This window comes from Thalia democratica, chromosome 9 (assembly GCF_965202585.1).
Source record: "Thalia democratica chromosome 9, ktThaDemo2.hap1.1, whole genome shotgun sequence".
In the NCBI taxonomy this organism is placed as follows: Eukaryota; Metazoa; Chordata; class Thaliacea; order Salpida; family Salpidae; genus Thalia; species Thalia democratica.
Window position 1 is genome coordinate 34859132 of NC_139173.1, and position 25356 is coordinate 34884487.

At 27.1% G+C, this 25356-nt stretch overlaps 3 protein-coding genes across 4 annotated transcripts in view; 2 read left to right on the top strand and 1 right to left on the bottom strand.

Moving 5' to 3' along the window:
- LOC145844061 (uncharacterized) overlaps window positions 1-4678 on the top strand; it is a 39322-nt gene extending 34644 nt beyond the window's left edge. For both annotated transcript variants that reach the window (XM_082951397.1, XM_082951398.1), the window contains one exon: window positions 3371-4678. In XM_082951397.1, the coding sequence (XP_082807523.1) occupies window positions 3371-3495 (125 nt within the window). In that variant the 3' untranslated portion in view covers window positions 3496-4678. The remainder of the gene's footprint in view (window positions 1-3370) is intronic.
- Window positions 4679-11048: 6370 nt separating this feature from the next.
- On the bottom strand, window positions 11049-17429 carry LOC145844096 (uncharacterized). The gene is made up of 7 exons (XM_082951443.1): window positions 17280-17429; window positions 15456-15689; window positions 14637-15205; window positions 14088-14243; window positions 13495-13638; window positions 12723-13068; window positions 11049-11504 (listed from the first exon to the last, which is right to left on the bottom strand). Exons 1-7 carry the CDS (start codon window positions 17412-17414, stop codon window positions 11448-11450), a joined length of 1641 nt encoding a protein of 546 aa, XP_082807569.1. The 5' UTR covers window positions 17415-17429; the 3' UTR covers window positions 11049-11447.
- A 6462-nt stretch (window positions 17430-23891) lies between these two features.
- On the top strand, window positions 23892-24941 carry LOC145845226 (uncharacterized). Its single transcript, XM_082952649.1, has 4 exons — window positions 23892-24049; window positions 24121-24252; window positions 24318-24417; window positions 24708-24941. The coding sequence occupies exons 1-4, from the start codon at window positions 23892-23894 to the stop codon at window positions 24939-24941; spliced, it is 624 nt and encodes a 207-aa protein (XP_082808775.1).
- Window positions 24942-25356: the final 415 nt, after the last annotated feature.

Below are 25356 nucleotides of genomic sequence, written 5' to 3' on the forward strand. Positions count from 1 at the left end.
TTTATTTCAATAATTACTTTGCAGTTAGAATAGTCAAAAAATAGTTTTGATTTGTATAGAAAACGCTTTTTTTAATTCATCACTAGATTATTTCTTGATCTTACCCATAACTTAACCATATTTTAAATTATAAGGTTTTAGTTTATCTATTTTAAATCAAAGTTGCAGTTTACTTATTTTGTTTTGGTTAGTGTCTTTCGATGCCTTTAGTTTTTGCAACAATCAATTGTGTTTATCATCTATAGAATTGTGGAATTTTTAAAGTTATTCATTTTTGTGTGCCCGTTTCATTGTATAAGTTTTAAAACTTTACGAAAAGTAAAAGTTTTATTTTTAGTGTTACTAACCAATTAGAATAGATACTAAAAAATTAATTAACTTATAATACATCATTTTATTTATTTACTCTAGTTTTGTTTGATTGATCTTTAAAAGTTATAAAGCATTTTGATTTTTTAAGCTTTTAATTATTTATAATTATTATTGTTATACTTTAATAAGTTTAAAATAAATTGTTCAACTAAGACTTTAGCGTTAATGAATTCCTTAATTAAATCTTAATTATTATTTAAAAATGTTTAGTTAACTTCTTATCAAGTTTAACTTGTTTACACTTAATAATTAAATTTTAATTAATGTTTTTATCACCTTGTTACAGACAATTGCGAAAAATCATCACACCACTCTTCGAATAATTGTAAGAAATTTTCGAGTGTTTCTAAAAAATTTGCATGCCTCTATTTCATTTTCATACTTGCTTCTATTTTGCTTTGCTACAGACACAAGAATTTAAAAATTAATTTTTAAATTTTGTAAAAAATGTTTACTAGAAAATTCACAGAGCTGTTTTGAAATTTTTCACTATTTATTAAATTTCGACTACTGCCAGTTTACTGAATAAAAAAATTGTTTAGATTTTTATTTTTGCATGACATTTTATTTATTCTGAAAAATTTTGATTTTTTTAAACCTTCAAGCTTTTTTTTAATTTGAAGTTGTACAATTTTTTGTATTTATTCTGCAGTAATAAAGGTTTTTAGCTTCATATGGTGTTGGTGTGTTTATCAAGGTCATAAAAGTTTAAACAAGTTGGTCTGAGTTCAAATAAATGAAATTAATTTAATGTTTTATAAATTAAATTAAATAACTTTTATGAAAATAAAGTATTAAAAAACATAAATTTATTGACATATATGTACAAATTTTTATTTGAAATTTGTTAATTTAATCAATTATTAAACAATAAACTTAACCAGTTTATAGCACAACTAATTTTAAATTTTCAGAGTATTGTTTAATACAGATATATTTTGTTTTAAAAATATTTTTTTTCTATCTTAAGGTTTTACACTGTAAAATATTTTAAAGTAAATGAAATAAAATAAACCAAGAATAGATAATATAACATTTATTTTTTTTGTTGATTTTTGAACATTATGATCTTAAGAATTTAACCTACCTATAATCAAATTGTTTATTATATAAAGTTTAAATTATTTTTGTATAGAGTTATTTGTTAAATTTTCTTTTTAAAATATTTTTAGTGGTGTAACTTTATGTATATTATATCTTATAATAAAACTTTAATTGAAAAATATGTTCAACTATGGTCGGTTATTTAAAAGTTAAGCAATTAATTTATTATTAAACTAGTATTATAATTTTATATTAGTACTTGTTTTTTTTTATTGTATCTAAATACACTAATTCTAAAGAAATTAAAACACATAATTTTACATTAAAGTCAATAATTGTATACTTTAAATCAGTTTATTAAGCTAAGTAACAATACAACTTTAGTTGATAAATGTTATGTAAAAACTGTATAATAACCTTAAGTTACACATGAGATAAGGTAAAATTAGTATTCTTATTGTTTTTCTCTTCTAATATACAATTTTGACAAATTGTTTGGAAAAACCCTAAAATTTAATACGCAAATATATTTTTAGTTCAAAGTTATAAATTAAAGGGACTCACTAAATTGATGGATTTAGTGATAAGGAATAAAATAACTCTACACACTCTTGTTCATGATCTGTGTTACTAGATTTTCACTAAATTTTACCAAGTATAAAATTTAAGCAATATAAGTTGTTATATCACTACATATTTTAATTGTAATAGTTTGACAGTGCTCGCCATTAAACGTTTTTCTTAGTTTGTTCAGCTATAATCAAAAATTAGTTTATAACAAAATAGTTCTGAGCTTTCTTAAAATCATAAACTTTGGATATTTTATTAATTGTCACTTTTTAATGATATGGACTTTTTAACTTCTATAAAGTTTATGCTTAGCTGTAAATTATTTTTACCATTAAAGGTTTGAACTAATTTTTTTTTTAGTAAATTTATACAAAAATGTTGCTTTGACACAAAAAAAGGCATTTTATTTAAAATCACGCTTATACAAAAGCTCACATCAATTTAAATTATTATTACAATGCTATAGTTTATAAACAAGTTTTAGTTTATTCTATATGTACTTCACAGTTTATTTATGTTGTTTAACAAATTTGTTAGCAAATAATCGTACATCTTAAAACTTTTTAATAACTATATATATATATGTATTTGACAAAAGTGAGATGTTAAAGTTTAAATTTGTAAGAATAATTAAAGTCTTCTATAACTATTGAGTCTCAAAAATCGTCCAATACTTTAGTAATTTTGTTCTTAAATGCAATTTGTTTTATATTACTTTCTATATGGCTACTTTTTAACTCTATCCAACAATAAAATCATACAGGACACCAAAAATAAAGTTACTTATTAATTATAAAAACTTTTTTTTAAAGTACACATAAGTTAAATTATTATAAAAAGTGTATTTCAACCTCTGCGACATATAAAAAGTTTTTTGAGCTTTTTATCAAAACACAAACCTTCAGTTTTTTATTTGAGGGAACTAAATAACAATAGTTTGTGTTTTAAAGTTTACCAAAGTAGGGACTGTATCAATAAAATTAAAATATTAAAATAACCAAAATACCAGGGAAAAAGATTGATTTCAATAATGTTTAGAAGCTTTGGTTTTGAATAATAAATTTTCTATTTTAATTGATTCAAAGTCAAAAGGTGCACTTATTTACTACACAATTCAAATTTTGGTTTTTTTACAATAAATAATATAGAAAACGTTGATTTTTTATTATTTTTTATTAAACTGAAGTAAGTAAAAATTAGTTACTTGTTTATTATCTTACTAAAAATTTGTTTTTTTTTTTTTTTTTTTGATTTATAAAAGTCTTTGTGATTTTTTTTTCCTAGTAACCTGATTATTAATTTATAAGCATTTATAAAACTGTTATGAGTTTAAGATATTAATTAAAAACAAAATTAATATAAACAAATAAATTAATAAAAACAGACGAACTAGTTCTCCTGCAGAGGAGATTCCTGCAATCCAAGGCGAGGTACCAAAACCTGAACAACCTAATCAGGAAGTCCCACAATCCCGGTTCCACATCCGGGTCTCTCAGGTCCGACGACTGAACATGTGATAGAGGCTCTCTCGTATTGCACGGTTGTCTCGAATTTCCCGCGGATTTTTGTGTTTTTTTTGGTACCTTGTAGCCCGGTTGGCTTGGATTACACACGAAATGAAAAATCAGGAAAATTTCAATTTAATTTATTTCACACCCTTTTACTAACACATTTAATAGAGAGGAACTGTTTTTTTGGTAGTTATTTTGATTAATTTCAGTCGAATTTCTCAGGTTTTCAGATTGCAAAAGTAAACATGCTGATAAAAACTATTTTGCTTCCGGATAATTTCGCTCTCTCTTTCAACTAATTTATTGCGATGTTGTTTTTTTCGGTCGATTGCTTTCTAAAAAATTTCGCGGTAGTTTTTTATTCTCTATTTGACCATATTTGGCGTCAGAACCACGTGACGAACATGTGAGTGCCGAATGCGCGCGAAGCCATTTTGTTTCATCGATTTTTTTTTCTAACAAAAAGCGCGGTGAATCAAAACATTTTTAATGTTTACATAATTATAAAAAATAATAAAATTTTTATTTGCCTGATAGGATCTGTTGTTGACCTTAGATTTAATAAAAATGTTTATAACTTTTGTAGAATTTTTATTTTGTTATTTTGCAGTCGAAGAAGCTTATGATAAAAACAATATTTATTTTGCACGATCGTATACAAGGTTCACTCTCCGTTTAAGTAGTATTTTTGTAAAAACATCTGACATCTTTCGCTTAAATGATTTGCCCTTTTGTTAAACTCTACATATATTTCTATAAGCTATTGTTCACATTTTGCAAATATTTTTACAAAAATCTATTATGTAAATTAGTTGAAAGTTAATAATTTTTTTGATCTTTTTGCTGCATTTTGAGCATCAAACTGACTATTTAGAGTGCTTAATATCGCCTTCTAGTGGTGAAAAACTTTAACTTGTGTTATGAAGTCACATTGAGAACATCAGTTTGTAAATAATTGAAAACTAAAAAGATTATAAATTAGATTGTATAATTTTAACTAAAGTTACTTAAACTTTATGTGTGTACTATTACTATGTACTAATAATAACTTTTTTAAGACAAATTTCTTTTTTAACACTTTTTATTTTTTTATTCAAGCTCAAAAAAAAAAAAGTTTAATAAAATCATTTGATATAAATTTTATATACCTTTTTATTGATGAATTGTTATCAAGAGACATACTTTAATGAGGTTAAATTGAGTTTCTATTTTCTAACTTATAGATTTTTTAAATGTAAGAAGTTAAACAACAAATACTATTTTAAGTTTATTTTTACAAAAAAATGTTGCTTTTAAGTTTTAGCCTAGGCTTTTTAAAATACTTGTTTAATTTTATATGATATAAGAGTTTTTGAAATAGATTTTGCTTTCTAATAACTTTTTATACAAGTCATTTAAATGGTATACTTTAAAGTTCTGATTTGTTAATTTTAAGTTTTAGCGATTTTTTTTTATTTGCTAATAAACTTTTTATTTGTCTGTTAACATGTATAAAACTGAATTATCTATAAAATGTTTAAATAAATCTTTATTTATACTTTTACAATTTCTTACTATCTAAAAAAAACTAAACATTTAATCTAAACTTTCAAACCTAAAGAAATAAAACAATCAATAAAGTTAATGATAGAAATGTGAATTAAACAAAAATTAATCATCTATGTGTTTACTTTAGATTTGTTTTATTTAAATTGTACTCAAAAACTTGTCTAATATGATAAAAATGAAAATACAGGCTAAGACTAAAACTTAAAAATATAGTATAGAAGTAGAGAACATTTTTAGACTTAAAACTAATTAACTTTATCTTTAATGTGGGCATTGGGTTATCTGTTCGTTTCTCTTGTTTAAGGTTTTTCTTTTGTCTACTAAGCTAAATGGAGTCTTTCTAGATTACATTAAGTGCACATGTTAGTATGGTTTGTGTTAGATTTTACTGATTCTACTATTTTAAATTAAGTATCTTATATGGTTACTGTGTAGATCCCATAGGTGATTCGCAAGCCTGGTACAATTTTTGGGTTTGCTTTTAAAAGGTTTGGGGAAAGGGTTTTGTGTTCATTATATCTAGACTTAAATGTTCTTTTGGTTGTACCAATGTAAATTTTGTGGTCATTTACGGATGTGGAAACCTTAGCTTGATATATGACGTTATTAAGGCAACACTTGTTATCCACGGGGCAGTTTGTTTTTGATCTACAATTACAAAGTTTTTCGTTTTTATCTGATTTTTTCATGAGTTTTTTGTTGTGTGAATTTATGAGGGCCATAGTATTTGGTGTGCAGCAGTATGATATTTTTATAAAATTTCTGTTAATTATTTTGTGGTAGATGCTGTCTTTGTAAAATGTTTATCTACTAAATCCAGGAAAAGTTTGCCAATTTTAGTCTGTACAGATTTACAAAAGGAGGGATTGTGATAAATGCAATTTCTTTTTCTAATTTTGCTATTGTTTGTACTATTAAATTGTTTGTAGGTTAGATTATATATAAAATTACTTTTGTTTTTTAACCAATGCATTTTGGTATAAGCCTTTTATGTTATTAAAAACTTCTTCATTTTTAGACAGTTTGCATAATCTTTTTTCAATCATTTTTGGTATATTGTTACGTATATTTTTAGGGTGGTTGGAATTGTTGTTGAAGTAGCTAGTTTTGGAATTAGGTTTACGGTAGGGACTGTAGGTGTTTAGGGATAGATCCAGGGAGACGTCAAGAAATTCTGTGCTAGTTTTGCCTTAATATTCGAAATAATATTAGGAAATCCTTACTAAGATACTTCTATCTACACTATCAAATGCTCTACTTGAACCCAAAAAGACTGTACAAGCTGCATCTCTCTTATAAAAATTGAACAATACCCCTTCAAAAACATTCCGACTAACTTAAAACATTGTTTTTAGAAAAAAACCGCAATTGCGATCGCAGATTAATTTTTCAAATATTTTATTTAAATCAGTTAGAAGTGAAATAAGTGCATAACTTCCTGGTATTTTTTTTTTTGGTACTGGTTTAAAAATTGGTACTATTTTTGCAAGCTTTAGGATACTTTAAAATACGCCTTTATAAAATTCATTTAGTAATGAAAATATTAAAATGTTCATTTTCTTTATAGATTTTTATATGGCCCTTTATGGATATACTATCCTCACCACTGGCTTTGTTTGGATTCAAGCTCTTATATTATTAGACACTTTAGTTTCAACCAATAAAAACTGTTACTTACATTTCTCAGATTTTCATTAAAGCCTAGGGGTTAGCTATGTTTGATGAGGTTAGCTTTCCAGTCTTAGAAAAATGAGTTTTTAGTTTTTTACTACATCTATTGGTTTTGTATAGTATTTTTAATTCACTTCTAGCCAATGTGGAACATAGCTGATTTTTTCTGTCTATTAGAGATGTTATTTATTACAGTCTAAATTTTCGATGTACTTTTATAGAAAAATTTTGGCATGTTTTCAAAGCATGCTTTTATAGAATTTGTTATGCTTTTTGTAAATTTATTTCTATATTTTTCAATTTTTTTAGTTTAACTGGGTTAATAATTTTTTTTGCAGAGGTTTTTATATAGCTTGTTTTTTCTTTTTTTAAACTTAAGTATTTCTTTTGTTATCCAGGGTTTAGACTTTAATTTTAATTTAGCTCTAAAAGTTTTTTAGTTGGAACATTTTGGTTAGTAATCTTTTTTATTTTGTCTATTAAGTAATCAAATTTGGTATTTAAGGAATTTTTAGATTTAATATTTTTGTCTGTTTCATGTTTGTTGAGAATGTGAGAAGCACCACTAAAAAATTTTATTGGTGTCAATTTTGAAAAGTCTTGAAAATATTTATTTTTGTACTTAGAGTTGTTTTTAATTAAATCTAAATTTATAGCTTAGTATAAAGTAGAAAATGGTCTGATATATTTGACAGTAATATTTAAGAATTAGTTACTTTTTCTGGACACGAACAAAAAAAATAATCAATCAATGTACCTTCTATACTATTTATCTTAATTGGTACTTAGATAAGTTTTGTTAGACCAAAACTATTGACTTGATTAAAATAATTTTTCACTGAGGTAACCTCATCATTTAAAGAGTTTATATTTATGGCTCCAATCCTTATAACTGTTTATGTTCTTAATTAAAACATCTGAAATTTCTGTGTTAAACTCATTAATTGGATGTCCTGGATGTCTATAAATTAGCCCTACTAAGATGTTCTTACTATTATTATTAATTATTTCTACAGATATTTCTAGCCATAATTACTCATATTTACTGACATTAAATTTGAGGTCTTGTCTTATTGGTTATAGATTGAGTTTTTAATGTAAACAAGCACGCCACAAGATCTTGTCTCAGAGCTTACAAAATGTTAACTGTAATTTTTCAATGGTACTAGATCTGGTATACTATCAAAATCCACCTGCGTTCAAAATCCTTTTTTTTTTTTTTAATTATTTATTTTATATTATTTTTTCACTATCACTGTTACCCTAACCCTTACCCTCGATCGATAAGCGGTTCACGAGTTTGGCTGAGTGGATTTTGATCGCGGGTGGATCTTGGGAACGAGACGGAGTTGGCAAATTTAAGCTTTACACTTTTGGCATGATGATTGAACGCTAGTGGTTTAAGCTTTTCAAGAATGTCATCGTCTTTATTAAAACCCAACGCCTTTTCAAGCTGCTCCTTGATTTTCCAGTCAGATCCTAACAGTAGCATAGAAACAGCAAGCGAAATGCTCAGTGTAGAAAATAAAACATTTCCGTCTTCACCCGAGCTTTCACAAAACTTGTTGAAGATATTGACATCAAACGAATTGAAATTCACGCTAAATTAAATAAATATTAATTATCTACGCTGAAACAGTTTATAGTATTAAATAATTAATAAATTGAGTTGTAGACTGACAACTATATAAAACTTTTTTTATAAATATTAGTTCTTTTATCTCTTAGTTGTAATGGTGTTTAAAAATGATTTATTTTTCTAAGGTCAAAAAGTCAAATAAAAGCCATGATAAAAGAGCCTTATAAAATGTTCATTAAGATAGAATTTTTCATAGTTATTTCAAGCTACATAATGCTTTATTGTTGTTTATTGAACAAAAAAAAACGTTCAAAAAGTTTGGTCCAAGGACCTGGTGAACGAAAAAACATTTCGGTTATCGAGTCATACACCAAAACAGTTTAACGTTATGTCCAGGATTATATTTCTAAAATTTCAAAACTGTTACTTTAGTTATAAAACAATTAACAAAGCATTTTAGTGAGCAAATTTTCAAATGTATCACGTTTTGACTAAACATAATACATCAACCTGACTTTAAACTTAAGAATATGTAAGTTTTAAAGTACATCATTACTCTTTAAAAAAGTTTTCAAAGGAATTTGCTTCAAGTTAATAAATGTAGAATAGGTGTAAAATAACTATTGCCAGACAATAAATATTGTTTTAATTCAAAATCTGTATCATTGACTTAACTTTAGTACTTAATACATAATATTTACGTTACTAACAACATATACTAACGTTTTTAAGATTTAAGTTTTAGCCAAGTACAAGATTTTTGGTCTAATTAACTTGTTTAAGAAATTTAATTTTATAGTTCGTACCTTTAAATGTGGTTAAATAAATTTTAACAACATGCAATTTTTCGGGAAGCATTTTTATCCTTATACAACAGTAGTCAGTACAAAGAGTAAACATTATCAACTAAATGTTAAGTGAAATGTATAACTGTTCATCTAATCGATTTCCGTTATTATCAATAGTTTCAGCCCAAAAATAAACTTGTAAATGTTTGAAAAAGAAAGAACCACGAGGGAAATTTCAATTACTAAATAAAGTTAAACAGCAAAGTACGGAAAAGCTGAATAACAAGCTAGACTCGATTTGAAAACCATTCGAGGTTTAAGAATTTTTTTTAAAGTGTAGTTGAATTTTTATCAAGTATTTTAGTATAGATTCTGAAACTTATACCAAACTAGCCTTGTGTGTGTCAACCCTTCAAGGCTTTTAAAAGTATACCTTTTCATGCAATTGTTATACAGGGCTGCGAATCTTTGGGATCTAACCCGAGTGGCAAAACCTGAAGTAATATTAGCCAAAAACTTATGTTAATTAATTTTAAATATCTAGAAGTACCATAACAAAAGGACGTAATAAGATCATAAACATAATGCAAAAAACATTTAAAGTCTAATATAACTAGCCTGCTGCTTGGGTAAAAAATGAAAACTAGCCAGAGTTTTACCAAAAATAAACAAGTCTGAATGTGTAGCAAACCTGGCTATTGTTTTTCGCAATTAGAAGTTTTTGGTTTTTTTTTTTAATATACAATGAAGTATTAAAAACGTATAAAACTGTCAAAAGCAAAATATTGTAAGACTTCTGTAAATGTATTTCTTTATAAAAAGAAATTAATAATTAGTCTATTTGAATCCTTATGACAGATTTTTTGTGTCAAATCTAAATTTCATTACTTTAGATGAAATTATGGATAAAACTTTTCTTCGAAATTTCTAAAACTCAATATTTTAAAGCTAAATCATCAAACTTAAGGTATTTTGGAAACCCTGATATATAAATAGTATTTTTTCTTACTTAAAAGAATAGTTTTGTAGATAATAAAGGTTAATTTTCAAAACCAACATTTAAGTACTTTTTCTAATCAGGGTTGCCATTCGTATTTTCAAAAAATTTTTTCAGGTTTTCTAAATTTCTTCCTTCTTAAAGTACACATTTTTAGGTCTATTTTTATTATATTAGTTTAAAATTAAGTCTAAGGTAAGAAACTGTGTTAAATAGTATAAGAACATTGAAAACATAATGTAATGCTACTTTAAATTAAAAATTAAATTACTTTTTAAAAAAATTTGATGATAACAGAAATTTATTTTTATATGATAGATTTTTTGATTCAAATCGAAATTTTACTACTGAACATGAGAAAAGTTTTAAACTCCAGGTTTTTCCAGGTTTTTTTTCAACATTTCTCAAATTCCAGGTTTTTCCAGGTTTCCTGGTAAAGTGGTAACCCTGTCTAATGTGGTTATCACACTAGCTTAATTTTTTTGATATCTTTTATCATTTTTATGTACAGTAAGTAATTTAAATTACAAAAAATAGCTTTATAAGCTCTAAACATACTTAGATTTTATACTAAGGTAATTTTGTTTTAAAACATAATTCTAAATGTGACTACCTTATAAATATCTAAAGCTTACCTTATAAATATATGAAAATATACAAAACACCACAAAAAATTTTCGAAAAAAAAAACAACAACAACTCAATAAAAGTAATATGCAATTAAATATTTATTAATTCAATCAATTTGCCTTTTAATTCAGTTTGTGTCAAAAATTTACTTTTTGAAAATGACTAAGACAACTTAAATAAAAAGCTATTAATTTAAAAACATTTCTTAATCGCTCAGAAAGACTGATGTGTTTTATTTTAATGTTAAAAAATATAAGTTTTTAATAAAATGATGTATTAAAGCTAGCACTACTATTTTGTTAATTATCAAGTTCACCTTTTAAATAAATAAATGTTAGCTTTGAACACAGGAGAAAAAAACGACTACTAATTTGAATGTAAATCATGTATATTGTTTAAATTTAGAAACAATTCAAAACATGTATTTAAATTCAATTTTTATCCTAATTTATGTAAACTTGTTTACAAAAAAGTTTAGCCAAAATTTTAATCCTAACGAAGAAAAATTTATGTTCAAATTTAAATGAAACAACGTGTTAACTTTAACTTTTATAAAAAATTATCAGCTTACTTAACAAAAATAACTTCATCTAAGCTACGATCAAAAACATTTAAATTAGTTAGTGCGAATTTATTAATATTGCAGATTATTTTAATTTATATAAATACATAGTCTATTTGTTCGTGTTATATAAAACAGCAAAGTTGATGAATTAATTTTTTCAGTTTTTTTTTTATTAATTGTCTTTTTTATTGTACTGATGGAAGTTTTTAGATCTTTCAGGTTTCCCGTTCTGTAAAAAAATATATATAAATTATTATAAAAACTAAATTACAGATTAAATAGTAAGTATTGAGTAGTACTAAAAGTTAACAATCAGTAGCGCGTAATAAATTATAAGTTTGAAATTAAATCAAGTACCGAATCGGTTTGTCTAGTTAAAAAACCTGAATTAGGGTGAGTTTAAAGTTTTTATAAGTCTTCCATGTAAGAATTCTAAATATAATAGATTTGGAAAATAAAACTCAAAAGTTAAATTTGTAGATACAATGAGTTGAAAAAAACAACAACTTTCGATTTTTCAGAAAACTAACACTAGAATTAAACTAAATGTCATGATTCTAAAAAACACATGTAAACTTTAAAAAGTTTAGATTTATTAATTAAAAAAATATATACAGCCAAGTTTTATTATCAATAAAGCTATAAGTTTATATTTTTTTTGGAATGATTCAACTTTTTTTCCCAGCTTCCGGTTTAAACCAATACAACAGCTGAATTGCTTCTTAATAACTTTATCAAAAAAACACAAGCTTTCATTAAGTTACATCTCAACTGAGTATAAGCTTGATTTAACTTGTAAAAAGTTTTTTTTAACTTTAAATTTCTTTAAAAACAGTTATATAGAATAATTACTGATAACATTAACCTTGTATTTAAGTATGAAAAATAACAAGTTTACATTTTCATCTTAACCACTAAACCTTTAATAAGAGATACTTATTTACACAAGTTATTTTAAGGATAACCACTCAAAAAGACCAGTATTTATTTCGGCCATCATCAACAAAGTTGAGATGTTTTTTGCCATTGATAATAAACGATGAACTTTACCACAAGATCAAAAACAACAACAGCATCCGAGACAATCCTACGACCGGTAATTAGGACGAAACCGGTCGTAGGATTGTCTCGGATGCTGTTGTTGTTGTTGATCTCGTGGTAAAGTTCATCGTTTATCACTCAAAAAGACATCAGCAATGATAAACGTAAACAAACATGCCGAACAAACAAAAAACAAACCTGATTTTTCTTCCTCAATCATAATATATATAGATATAACTTAATGAAAGCTTGTTTTTTGATAAAGTTATTAAGAAGCAATTCAGCTGTTGTATTGGTTAAAACCGGAAGTCGGAAAACAAACATGTCGAACAAACAAAAAACAAACCTGATTTCTTCCTCAATCACAATATAAAAAACTTACAAATCAACAACAAAAAAAACAAACCTGATTTTTCTTCCTGTTGTTCTCGGCCTCCCTCTGCCGCGCCTCGTAGTGGTCGAAGTCGTCGAAAATGCTCGTCGTGTGCTTGTAGTTGCTCATCACCTTCAGACACTGCACCCCCTTCTCCCCCAGCACCTCCTGCGCGTCCCGCGAGTTCGTCACCGGCTTGTTCTCGTTGTTTTCGAGCCGGATGTGGCGCAGCGAGGAGTTGGGCACGTCCTTGCAGTAGATCCACCTGACCGTGAACGACCCCCGCCACTTGTCCTGCGTCCAGTACGTCGCCTTCTTCGTGTAGTCGATCGAGGTGGTCATCTCCGCCACCCCGCAAAAGTGCCCGCTCCCGTTCACGCTTTTTGTTTTGAAAATTTAGTTAAACTAGAAGGAGAAAAAATGTATTTGTTTCAAGAAAATTTTATTAGAGTAACACATTGTGTGATTTGCATGTCACCTGTATGATGCAAATCACACAATGTTTACTACGTTTACAGCTATTCATGCGTACAAAATATTTAAAAGATAAGTTTTTCTAGTTTAGGTTGTTGCTAAATGGCAAGAAATTATGTTTGTTTCATGCTTATTTTGTTAAAGTGATACATTATGTAACTTGTTCATTCAAGAGTGTAAGTATTTCTTTTTACTACGTTTACAATTATTCATGCGTACAAAAACATTTAAAAGAACAGTTTTTCATGTATGTTTAAAAATTATCATTCTTATTTTCCGTAGGATATTTTCTACTTGCACATCAATACAATATACTTATTATAGTTTCTACCTGTACAATAAAATAACAGGTTTTCCGTTCTGTTGTTTGAACGCGGCATCCAATCTTTTGTTCCCGTGATCCGTGGAGCACCAAGAAGAATATTTGATGCTTCTGTGGATGTCGTCTTCGCTGTAAGACTTGATGACGAAATACCTGTTTGAAATTATATATATAATACATGTTTGAAGTTACTTCTTGTTTGTTTATGTAGAGTGAGATTGAGTATGTTTAACGCCTGACTTTAACTTTTAAACCTTCATTTAAAATTCTGTTTGCAGTTTTTGAACTTAACCTGTAATTCTTCGCCAATCAATACTTCCTAACTTTAAATCTTTTGTTTAACCCTTTAACCTAAAATCTTTTCATTTAATTTAATACCTCTGATTCGTGGCTGGTGTCAAATAACTAGTTTTGATGCTGCTAACATATGAATGAACAACTTATAATTCAAACTGGATAGCAGGTTTTTTAAGATCTTAATAGTAAAGTTATTTTACAAAAAAAGGCTGCTTAGTTGTTTACCTTGTATTTCAGCATATTTACATTAATCTGCTGAAATCATCAATCTAATTCATCAATTAAATTCTATTTATTAATTTTACCTGGCGTTCCTGACATCTAGTGTCAGCCTTTTCGGGTTGAAATCGTTTTCAGCCCTCAATTTTCTCAGCGTCTCCGAAACTTTTCCCTCATCTTCCGCACTTCCGTTGTGGCTTTCTTCGCTGTGTTGCTGCTGCCTTGGTGATTGCATTGCGGAACTGCATGGTATTTATTATGATTTACACATTCAAACACTAGTTGTTTTGTAACTTATTAATATTTCATATTGTTATACAATTCTACAATAAGTTATAAAATATAATATAATATAACAATGAACTTCACCGCACGATCAACAACAACAGCATCCGAGACAATCTCGGATGCTGTTGTTGTTGATCGTGCTGTGAAGTTCATTGTTTATATTCGATGGCATAAAACATCTCAACTTGTTGACGATGGCCGAAATAAATACTGGCTACAATAAGTTATATTATATATTGGCATATATTTTGTTATTTTAATTTAAAACTCTTATTTTTTAATCTCTTATCAAAGTTCATTCTGTTAATTGAAAAGCTATAACTTGCGAAAAATTTAATTAAACAAACTTGGGATACTTTCCAAAACTTTTATTTCCCCAATTCTTCTGCGGGGAGGCAACCTTGTTACCCCCACCAAAAGTTGCAGGGGCAGCTTCCTTGGGTTTCCCTAGCAACACATTACCCTGCTGCTTGGCAACCTGTTTCTGTTTAACAACGCCCTGACCCTGGGTCTTGGCAGGTTTTGACGCAATGGCTGCCCATGACTGAACCTTTTGATCCTTTTTTGGTTGCTGTGGTGTTTCCTTGGTAACCTGAATTTTCTTGGACAGGCCCAGGTCAATACCAGACAATGTGTGGCTGATGAAGTGAACAGGGTCTGGTTGCTGGTAGGTGTCCCTGGCAACAGCCGCTTCCTTGGCAACCAGGTGTTCCTGGAAGGCAGGGGGTGGAACGTGTGGGGTCCTGGTTTGTTGCTGGGGTGTGGGAGTGTAGAAACTGTTGCTATGGAAACTGGTGTTGCTAGGGGGAGGTGGGGGTTGTTGGTAGTGATGGTGGACCGGTGGCTGCTTGTTTGTGGGTTCAACTTGCTGCTGCTGTGGCACCCAAACTTGATTGTTTCCATGGTAACTTGAGTACTAAACATTTTATTATTGTTAGTGGGAAGCCTTATATAAACTAAATTTATAAGGTTCTAGTATTTGATATGCTTTATTAAAGTTTTTGTCAACTTTTGATGAACTCTTAAGATTTAATTTCAGTTGCAGTATAACATATAATTTACTGAAGGCATTAATAAAACAGAATAATAAATTGGGCAACAAACTATACTTAACCTACTAATAAATAACAAACAATGTATTTAAATTAAAAGAATCAAAAACCAACGGGGTTGCTGCCGTACATGCTGTTGAATCCCTGCAGGGGAGGTGGGGGTGGCTGTTGGCTGTCCCCGCTGTAACCATGGTGATGCGGCACGTGGTAACCGTGGTTGCTGTACTGGTAGTACTGCATCTGGGGTCTCGGTTGCTGGGGAGGGGGCTGGTTGAGGTTTGGAGGGGGGTGGAGGGGGTAGTTGGTGGGCACTTCAGAGTGGTTCTGCGACCCGTTCATTGGGTAGGCCTGAATATATTATTTTAAATAAATTTTATTATTATTATTATAGTTTAAATCTTAGAACTTTGATGTTTATCTTAGTTCCTTGGGTAAGCCTGGTTATGTCAATAAATGTTGTACACATAAAACATTATATACCACAGATGTTTTTGTGTTAAAACTTTATTCCGACTAATGGTGTTTCACTGCTCTCAAACAAATTTAAGAACAGATCTACGGAGTCCTAAAAAAGCTCTAACAATAGAAATAAAACATTATATATTAAACTTTCTGCAAGCCCTTCATTGGATGTGCCTGGTTATACAATCAAACTTGCTTGTATACTATTATTAATACTATCATAGTTTATATGTTAATTTTTATTGTAAACTTAAGTTCATTGGGTATGCCAGTTGGTTAAAAATTGTATTCGATCAAGTTTTAATTTTGTTACAACTTAACTAGTAAAGGAATTAAATATTTTATTACAGTTGATGTTTGATGGTGTTTATCTAAAATAAACAAAAATATTATAAATAGAAAAGCTTAATGTAGAAACATAGAAACATTTTTAAGCATTAAGGCTCAAATTTCAACAAAAATGTTATGAAGGTCTTTATGCAATGTCAACTTATTATACATAAAAAACAATTTGCTTTATTGAATCTACTATGGAATATAAAATAAAAAGTTTATTTAGAGTTCTTGAGGTTAAGGTTTCAAAAAACAAATTGTTTGTAGCGTATTCAACTCATGTTAAATTGTTGTTTCAAAACAAAAACTATTTTCATTTTATTATTTCATTACAGATCAAACAAACCAATTTTTTTCAACAAACATAAAAAACTTATAAAAAGCATAAACTTTGATTTATACAGTACATAAATATTTTAGACATAAACGAACAAACTGTTATGGTAAAATTGCTATTATCAACTGCATTGTAAAGTAAATGTCAACTATTTATTTTATCATCTACTAAACTATTTAAATCATTGGGCTAAATATACAAATAATACAACAAAAAATTAAAGACTAAAGAGTAGATTTTTTTTTCACTTAACATTCAATATTAGTATTTTTTACATAAAGCTCAATAATCAAACAAATAACTTAGAAATGATGAAAAAGCATCTGTTGGAAACGTTTTCAACTTAAATGATCAAAACTGATTTCTATGCAGCAATTATAAGAGTTGTTTCTTTTTGTTTTGTAAAATAAAAATAAAAACTTTGCATTAGCAAACTGCCTGTTTTCCAACAAACACAATAGAAGTACAAATTAAATTATTAAAACTTTCATTATCAATTTGACGGTCAATTTTAAGATAAATAATCTTACCTGATTTCTAGGACAGTTTTTGCTTGGTTAGCAAACATTTTATAATCAAAAAATGAAATTCATCTGCAATGTCAGTTAAATTTCTTTATTTAAATTATTTACAACAAAAGTTTTAATAGAAACCATTGTATTGGAACAGAATAATAAAACCTTATTTCTATGTGGCTTTTGAAAAACACTATTAAATTCTTATAACATGTAAATTAAATAACTCAAAATTGATCAAAAATCAACTGTGTGCACAAATTTTAATTTAGTTAAATAAAACAACCAAACCTGATTTCTGTGCGGCAACTGAAACAGCTGCTGCTTGTCTTGCTGAGGTGGCATGGGGGGCGGTGGGTGGTTTTCAATGAACTGCTTGTTGGGGGGCAGAAACCCACTCTGCTCTTCCATTGACAAGTTTGACATTTATATTTACTAACTGATTCTGTTTTAAATAATAATTACAATTACAAACTTATTCTGTTTTTATTTAAAATTATATTTACTAACTGATTCTGTTTTAAATATAAGTTATATTTACTAACTGATTCTGTTTGAAATATAAATTATAATTACAAATTTATTCTGTTTTAAATATAAGTTATATTTACTAACTGATTCTGTTTTAAATGTAAGTTACATTTACTAACTGATTCTGTTTGAAATAAAAATTATATTTACAAACTGATTCTGTTTGAAATAAAAATTATATTTACTAACTGATTCTGTTTGAAATAAAAATTATATTTACTAACTGATTCTGTTTGAAATAAAAATTATAATTACAAACTGATTCTGTTTTAAATATAAGTTATATTTACTAACTGATTCTGTTTTAAATATAAGTTATATTTACTAACTGATTCTGTTTGAAATAAAAATTATATTTACAAATTGATTCTGTTTTTTATAAAAAATTTTTGAATTATATGTTTTATTTTAAGGAAATTTTTTATAAAAAACAATGATATTTAAAAGTTTATATTAATTATGCTAATAAAGTCTATTTATATTTTTTAAATTATCCTATTTTAAAATGAATTTTTTCAAAGCATGTGCATTATTTGCTGAAAAATATGATAAAAATAAATGATAAAATAACATAGTCTGTATGAAATAAATTTGACAAGCTTGATACTTAAATTTATGTTTATCAAAATATTCTGTATAAATTAAATTAGGTTAAAACCATGTTTAATATCTGCTGGAACATTTGTTATAGACAATAAATGATCAAGTACATATTGTGTATTAAATTAGTTTGGTAAGCATCATGCTATAAAAATATTTGTTTTACCTACTAAAAAAGTTCTCAAATCACTGAGTATAGATCTTATTTAAGTATTAGTAATAAAAGTGCAAATCAACTATTCTATTTATTACCAGGGTTTGGTGGTTAGGAATTCTGATTATGTCAAGTGTTAATAAAATAGTTATAAATTAAATAAAATAGTGTATTAGTTATTATATTCTTTTCATTTTCTTAATATTAGTTAGTATATTGAGAAAATGTTTCTGTGTGTCAACACACTTCATTGGAGCTATGCAAGTGCAAGAAAGTGTCAAAGGGAATATTTGTACTTAAAATTTGTGTTTACATTATGATTTAGTATAAAAAAAATTGGGTTTAAAGCATGTTTCTCATTTGCTTGAACATTTGTTATAGAAAAAAGGGCAAAAAAGGGTATTCAATTTTTTACAAATTGGTCTTTAGTTATTTAAATTAAATCACAAAGTACAAGATAATATATGTAAATCACTTATTAACTGAAAAATCTTTTATATTTTATTTCAAAGTGGTACAATACTAAAAAAGCAAAATAGTCAAAAATGATGACTCACTTGTTTCGAGTACTTTTCTGTGATAAAAAAAAATTATAATGATAAAATAATACTGTTGAAATACCAAAATAACATTTCTAAAAACACTCATTTTGTCTTAAAATGCTAGAATTTACTGTTTATTATATCAAATTTGTAAAAAATTCAAATAAAAATAATTCCTAACTTTTCCATGTTTTTTTTACAAAAGTTGTTTTTTATCAAACTCCAGGTTTTATTAACTTCGCAGTAACTTTGGCTAAAATGGTTTATAATTTAATACAAACTTATATAGTAAAAAATAATGTTTTCATGAATGGATAAAATTAAAAAGTAGTTATAAAAATGTCCCAAGTAGTACACAAAAGATTTCCTCAAGCGTATCTGTTATGAATTTGCCAAAACAAGGTTCTCATTCAGAACTCTGAAAAGAAGTGTAAATTAAAATACTTGAAATTAATTAACTTGCCTTTATTTTAAACAAAAAAAACAACAGTATGAAAATATACAATTAGCCAAATTTATTAATTACGTGTCATATTTAAGGTTGGCCGCTGGTTGTAAATTTCTTCAGGTTTTTTCAAGTAAAACATTACTTTATCACTTTCAGCAGAAAAATAAACTTTAGACAAAAATGTTTTCAACAGTATATACTATTAAAAAGTACTGTAGCACTACTAATTTTTTTTTATGACAAACAAATCTCTAAATGATATGTTAAGGGCATAGGAGGGTCCAACATTTATTTTTACTAAAAACAACATTAGATCTTATATGAAAGCTTGAAGTACAAACTACAAGCCAGTTTTTATAGAATTAAAAGTTTTATTATAAATAAATTACTCATTTTGCTTTGTATTTTATTTCACAAAGCTTTTCAAAGCTATACTAGTTTCATTCTCAAGTGATAAATGTTAAATTCGAAAAAAAGTTAGAGTATAAGTCACTAACAGGGTTGCCACTCGTTTTTTCAAAATTTTTTCCAGGTTTTCCAAATTTCTTCCAGGTTTTTAAAAGTACACATTTTTGGGTCTATTTTTAGTTTTAAGTTAATTTCTATTTAAGAAACTGTGTTAAACAGTATAAAAATATTGAAAAGATACTGTAAAAGTTATTTTAAATGTGTTTTTTAATAAAAAAATTTTTTGATGATGACAAAAAATCTTAAATATATGATAGATTTTTTGAGTCAAATCAAAATTTTACAACTGAAAATGTTAAAATTATCAAAAATTCTAGGTTTTTTGATCGAAATTCCAGGTTTTTCCAGGATTTTCAAAATTTCTCAAATTCCAGGTATTTAAATGTTATTTTAGCCTAAATTGTCAAATTCCAGAGTTTTCCAGGTTTCCAGGTAAAGTGGCAACCCTGCATGAAGGAAGCACTAAAATAGATCAAGTTTTGTTTTTGTTGGTAAGTTAAATGATACACATTTGTGCAAAAGTGACCCTTTGTGCAAAAGTGTCAGCAATTTAATATTTGTACAATCTCATCCCCTTGTGCAAAAATGTCTTTGAGCAAATGTCTGTTGTACTGTGCGATTTTGTACTCTCGTGCAAATTTGACAGCTACCCACCTATTGAGCTTTCCATTAGGAGCCTATTGAGGTCACCAACTTTGATCTCTCATATCTCAAAAATTACTTTGAATTTTTCAAGTAGTTAAAAATGTCTGATAGCTCAGATAAAACTCTATAAATTAAAATCAACTTGTAAAATCTTCCCTGAAATAAAAATAATCAAAACTGCCTTGAGTTTCTCTGAGTTTGAAAAAATCAAAATTCCCTGAGTTTCCCTGAGTGTGTGGCAATCCTGAATTATTCAGGGTCCTAATAACATGGCTTTAAAAACTTTCTGAGTGGAGCGTTGCAAGATCAAAGCCCAATGGTTAACACTTATACAAACTAACAGAGATTTAAAAAACTTTAAACTAAGAGACTGAAGCAACCATATTTACTGTAAATTGTATTTAAAACTTCTCTTGAGTTTTAAGCTGCAATTAGCAGACAATGTTATTAAGTTTTACTAATTACTATGAAGGCTTCAAATATACTTAATTTTTAATTAGTTTAAGTATATAGAAGTTCAAAGCTTCAAATTATTTTTATTGCAGCAATAAACTAAGTAAGTTTATTTTAAATTTAAGTTTTTTAAACTAACAGTTAAACAACATTGTTTTCAACTACACTACAAAACTTGATTTTGAAAAATTCACCTAATTTCAATAAAATTACAATAAACTTTTACAAACCAAATTTTAACTAACTTGATTATTACCAAAACTTCAACCTTACCAATAACCTGTCATCTTAATAAACACAAACTTGAAGCCAATATTTTTTTACAATATTTGAAAATAACAGTAAGTGAAAACTAAAGTTTGTTTAAAATTTTATTACAATCAATAAAAAAATTGGGGTTATGGTTAACTTTAAGTGAGAACCAATATCAAGCTGAAATTAAAATACATTTGATATCTTATGTAGTCATAATTTAAGGTTAAAATTTGTCTTTTATAAATACACAAATAAAATTAAACTATATATATTAAACTAATAAACTTAAATATTTAATTGCTTTTCATTTTACAATATAAAGTGATTATTTAGTAGTAAATTTAAAGATAGGGCAGATGGAATAACATGAGATGAGCTCAAACTCACTTGCTTGACCTTCAGAAAACGTTTATCATTGCAGAGGGGAGAGTGAGTATTTTCTGATGTTTTTCTAACTTATAAAAAAAATTATATCAATACAATAATTTAATTGATTATGATATTCTAAAATAAGTTGATTAAACATTTTAGTTTATAGTATATTAATTCAGTTCTTTTTATGTATTTATATAGCTTGTTATGCCTAAAGTTATGATTAAATAGGACATCAAATGTATTATAATTTCAAGTTGATATTGGTGCTCACCTAAAGTTAAGCAAATGCTAATTTTGACACATTTTTATTTTTAAAATCCACAGAAGATTCTTTTGAGCTATTAATATTATACAATTTTGTGATGAATATGCACTTTTTAGCACAGAATAGGTGATCTTTTGCATTATACTTTAATATTTGTAACCACTTGGCTTCTACTAAGCTTGTGAACAATGAACATAAAAATTAGTCTCAAATCAGCCATTTTTGTTATCATTCTCCTTACTTTTTAACTTTGTAAAAATCTACCAAGTCAAAATTTTATTAAAACTACTAAAAAATATGTTAAAGCACTTTGCAACAAATAAATTGGAAATGTAAAAGCATAATAATTAAGTTTTATTATAACTAAAAGATTAAATAAAGTTCATACGTAATTCCAAGTTTTTTCCTATTATATTTTGATTAAATACAAACGAACTTTTAATATTTTTGTTAAGATTCTTTTTTTTTTAATATTGTTTAATTTTTATTCTATTTATAAGGGAAAGTTAATTTATAAGTCAGTCTGGGCTGAAAAGGATGAAGAAAAACTGAGTCATCAAAAAAAAATTAAATCACTCTACTTCATATAGTTTTTGAATGTATGTAAAGCTTTTTTTCTAAATATGAATCCATATCCCTAACACCTTGGTTAGTCCCTAACCCTTCTACCTAAACATATTAAAAATTGATAATCATTATTGTATATTTGAACACAAAAGATAACGCTCGGAATATTTAGTCCCAGGAACTGGTGCACGAAATATCTTTTAGTTGCACTAATACCTTTTAACGTCAAGGATTAAAAAAAAAAGTTCTAAAAGTTAAAATAAGAAACTAAAAAAAAAGACTGATTCCGCAACTTTTTCAGCTCATACTCATCTTTAAGTATAGTAGCCGTTTATAGGTAAAATAAGTTAATAATACCTTCAGTAACTACATACTGATCAAAAATAATTGTCAAGTAGTTAGTTTAAAAGTAGCAAAAGTAACTATTAAAAAAAAAACCGTTTAGAATTGAAAACTTTTTTTAATAATTTGTGTTTGTGGTTTATTTTTTATATTTCCAACAAACAACAAAATGTCTAAACATTATAAAACCGCATAAATCAAATTAAGACTTTAATCGATCTGTTAAGATTAGAATAGAACCTTGATACAACAAATACTGCTTATTTGAGAATTTTTATTCGAGGTATTTTTACTAACTTACGTATTAATCATAAAGGTGGTTTAAAAATGAGTATTTCTGTACATTAGTGTGCCTGTAAATGTTGAAAAATTTTTATCATGAATGTTTTAATTGAAATGTTATATTAACCTATGACTCATTTATCAATAGGTATAAATTGAATAGAACTACTAGATTATATAAAGAATGGTTTAAACAAATAAAAAGAAATTAATAAAACAACTTACCCGTCAAACTACTTATTAAAAACAAAAAAAAAATTACGATTTTTTTTTTACAATAAGTTTATAGAAAATCATAAAATATTAAATTGTCAGTTTTCACAATCAAATTATCAGCAATTTTAACTAAGATTACTAAGAAAACCGATTTTATACTTAAGTTTTGCGCACTAGATAGTTTTAAACATACTGGTTTCAAAAAAACAGTTATTATTTAAAAAAATTAATTATTAAATAATGTTAGAACTGTTGTTAAATTCTTAAAAATTAGTTTTTTAGTAACTAAAAAGTATTGTAATGCTGGCAATAATTAGAAAAAAATAACAAACATAGTAGTATTTATAAACAAACAAAATAAGAAATGCATTAAAAGTAAAGTTTTGGTTTTTTTCAAAAATTTTTCCTTACGTTTGAAAATATACTCACTTTAATGCTTTGTTTACTGTTCTTAAAGTAACATTTTTCAACTTAAAAAAATAAAAAATAATACAGCCTAAAACTGCTCTGAAAACTTCTACCTTAATGAACATAAAAGGCTTTTTATCATGGCTATTAATCTTTTTTTTTTTAAATATGGTTTTGACCTTATATCAAAGCTTTAAGAATAAATCAATTTTCCATACCACCAAAACTAAAATATAAAGAATTAATATTTACTAAAAGTGTTTATTAATTTGTCAATATACAACTAGATTTAATAAATATTTAATACCATAAATAATTTCAGCGTGGATAATTAATAGTTATTTAATTCAGCATGAATTTCAATTCATTTTATGTCGATCTCTTCAACAAGTTTTGTGAAAGCTCGGATGAAGACAGAAATGTTTTATTTTCTCCACTGAGCATTTCGCTTGCTCTTTCCATGCTACTCTTAGGGTCTGACGGGAAAACCAAGGAGCAGCTTGAAGAGGCGTTGGGTTTTAATGAAGATAATGACATTCTTGAAAACTTAAACCACTACTATTAAATGATCATACCAAAAGTGTAAAGCTCAAAGTTGCTAACTCCGTCTGTCCTTCGGAAGCTTTTCAGATGACCGCTGAGTACAAAAGTGAAATAGAAACTGCTTTCAAATGCCAAATGCAGAATTTAGACTATGAAAAAGACGCGGAGGGGTAAAGAAGACTGTTAATAAATGGGTTTCAGATGGTAAAATTGAAAACATGTTTTCTGAATTTAGCCCTGACACTGCATGTGTGTTAGTCAGTTGTATCTACTTCAAAGTTGATTGGTATCTCAATGAAGAGTTTAATGCAGAGGCCACCAAAGATGCTAAAGATGTACAGAAGAAAAGCAACCATCTACCGTTAAAATTATAGGAAAACTTGAAACTTATCAGTATTGTTCTGCAGATGCGAAAAAGTTTAAGTGTGTGAAACTCGATTATGAGGAGAAGGATTTTAGTATGATGATAATTTTGCCTGATGAGCGGCTTGGATGGCGTTATCCAAAGACTAGATGCCAAGACTATTGAAGATCTCAAAGACGATAGCAGCAAGTTTGAGTACCAGTATATTGATTTAAAACTGCTTAAATTTAAGATTGAATGCGACGCAAGCTTGAAAGATAGTCTGCGGCGGGAGTAGAAGACGCTTTTGATGGAAAGGAAGCGAATTTCAGCTCGATGTCCGCTTTGCACCCAGATCGTCAGCTTCACGTGTCAGAAGTGGTCCACAAAGCATTCGTTGATGTGAACGAAGAAGGAACTGAAGCTGCTGCAGCAACAGCGTCTAGGTGGAGAGTCATGAGTCAAGTCAGACCTAAACCGATTCCGTTTGTTGTGGATCATCCGTTGTGTTCATGATTTTGTGTAAAACTCAAACTTTGTTCGTGGGAAAAGTTAGTTCTTTGTAGAGTGATTTTGTTCTTTGGTAAGAATATTAAGTTTTCCTTTCAAGGTATAATAAACTTTAGTTTGGAATAGTTTCTGTTTTGACTTTGTTTAATATTTCGTATTTATGTTCATACTTTTATTAATAAAATAGAATAACTGCTGGATGATTTTTTTATTAATAATATCAATGTGTCAATGCAAAATTATAAGGGAGTTATGAAACTTGTTTTAATATATTATAAATAATTTAATAAACAACACAACAACAAAAAACCTTATTAGGTCCGTTAAGCTATTATAGTATATTAGTATTGAATTTTTTTATTATACCGTTAAGAAGTATATATAGCTACATTAAATGGGAACGGGTCTAAATTGCATGAGG

Coding starts and splice junctions, on each gene's coding strand:
- LOC145845226 (XM_082952649.1), top strand. CDS start 23,892: ATGAATTTCAATTCATTTTATGTCGATCTCTTCAACAAGTTTTGTGAA. Junction 24,050..24,120: donor AAGGAGCAGCTTGAAGAGGC/GTTGGGTTTTAA, acceptor TCATACCAAAAG/TGTAAAGCTCAAAGTTGCTA. Junction 24,418..24,707: donor CCACCAAAGATGCTAAAGAT/GTACAGAAGAAA, acceptor CTTGAAAGATAG/TCTGCGGCGGGAGTAGAAGA.
- LOC145844096 (XM_082951443.1), bottom strand. CDS start 17,414: ATGTCAAACTTGTCAATGGAAGAGCAGAGTGGGTTTCTGCCCCCCAAC. Junction 15,690..17,279: donor AGTTGCCGCACAGAAATCAG/GTTTGGTTGTTT, acceptor TAATATATTCAG/GCCTACCCAATGAACGGGTC. Junction 11,505..12,722: donor ACAACAGGAAGAAAAATCAG/GTTTGTTTTTTT, acceptor ATTTTTTTACAG/AACGGGAAACCTGAAAGATC.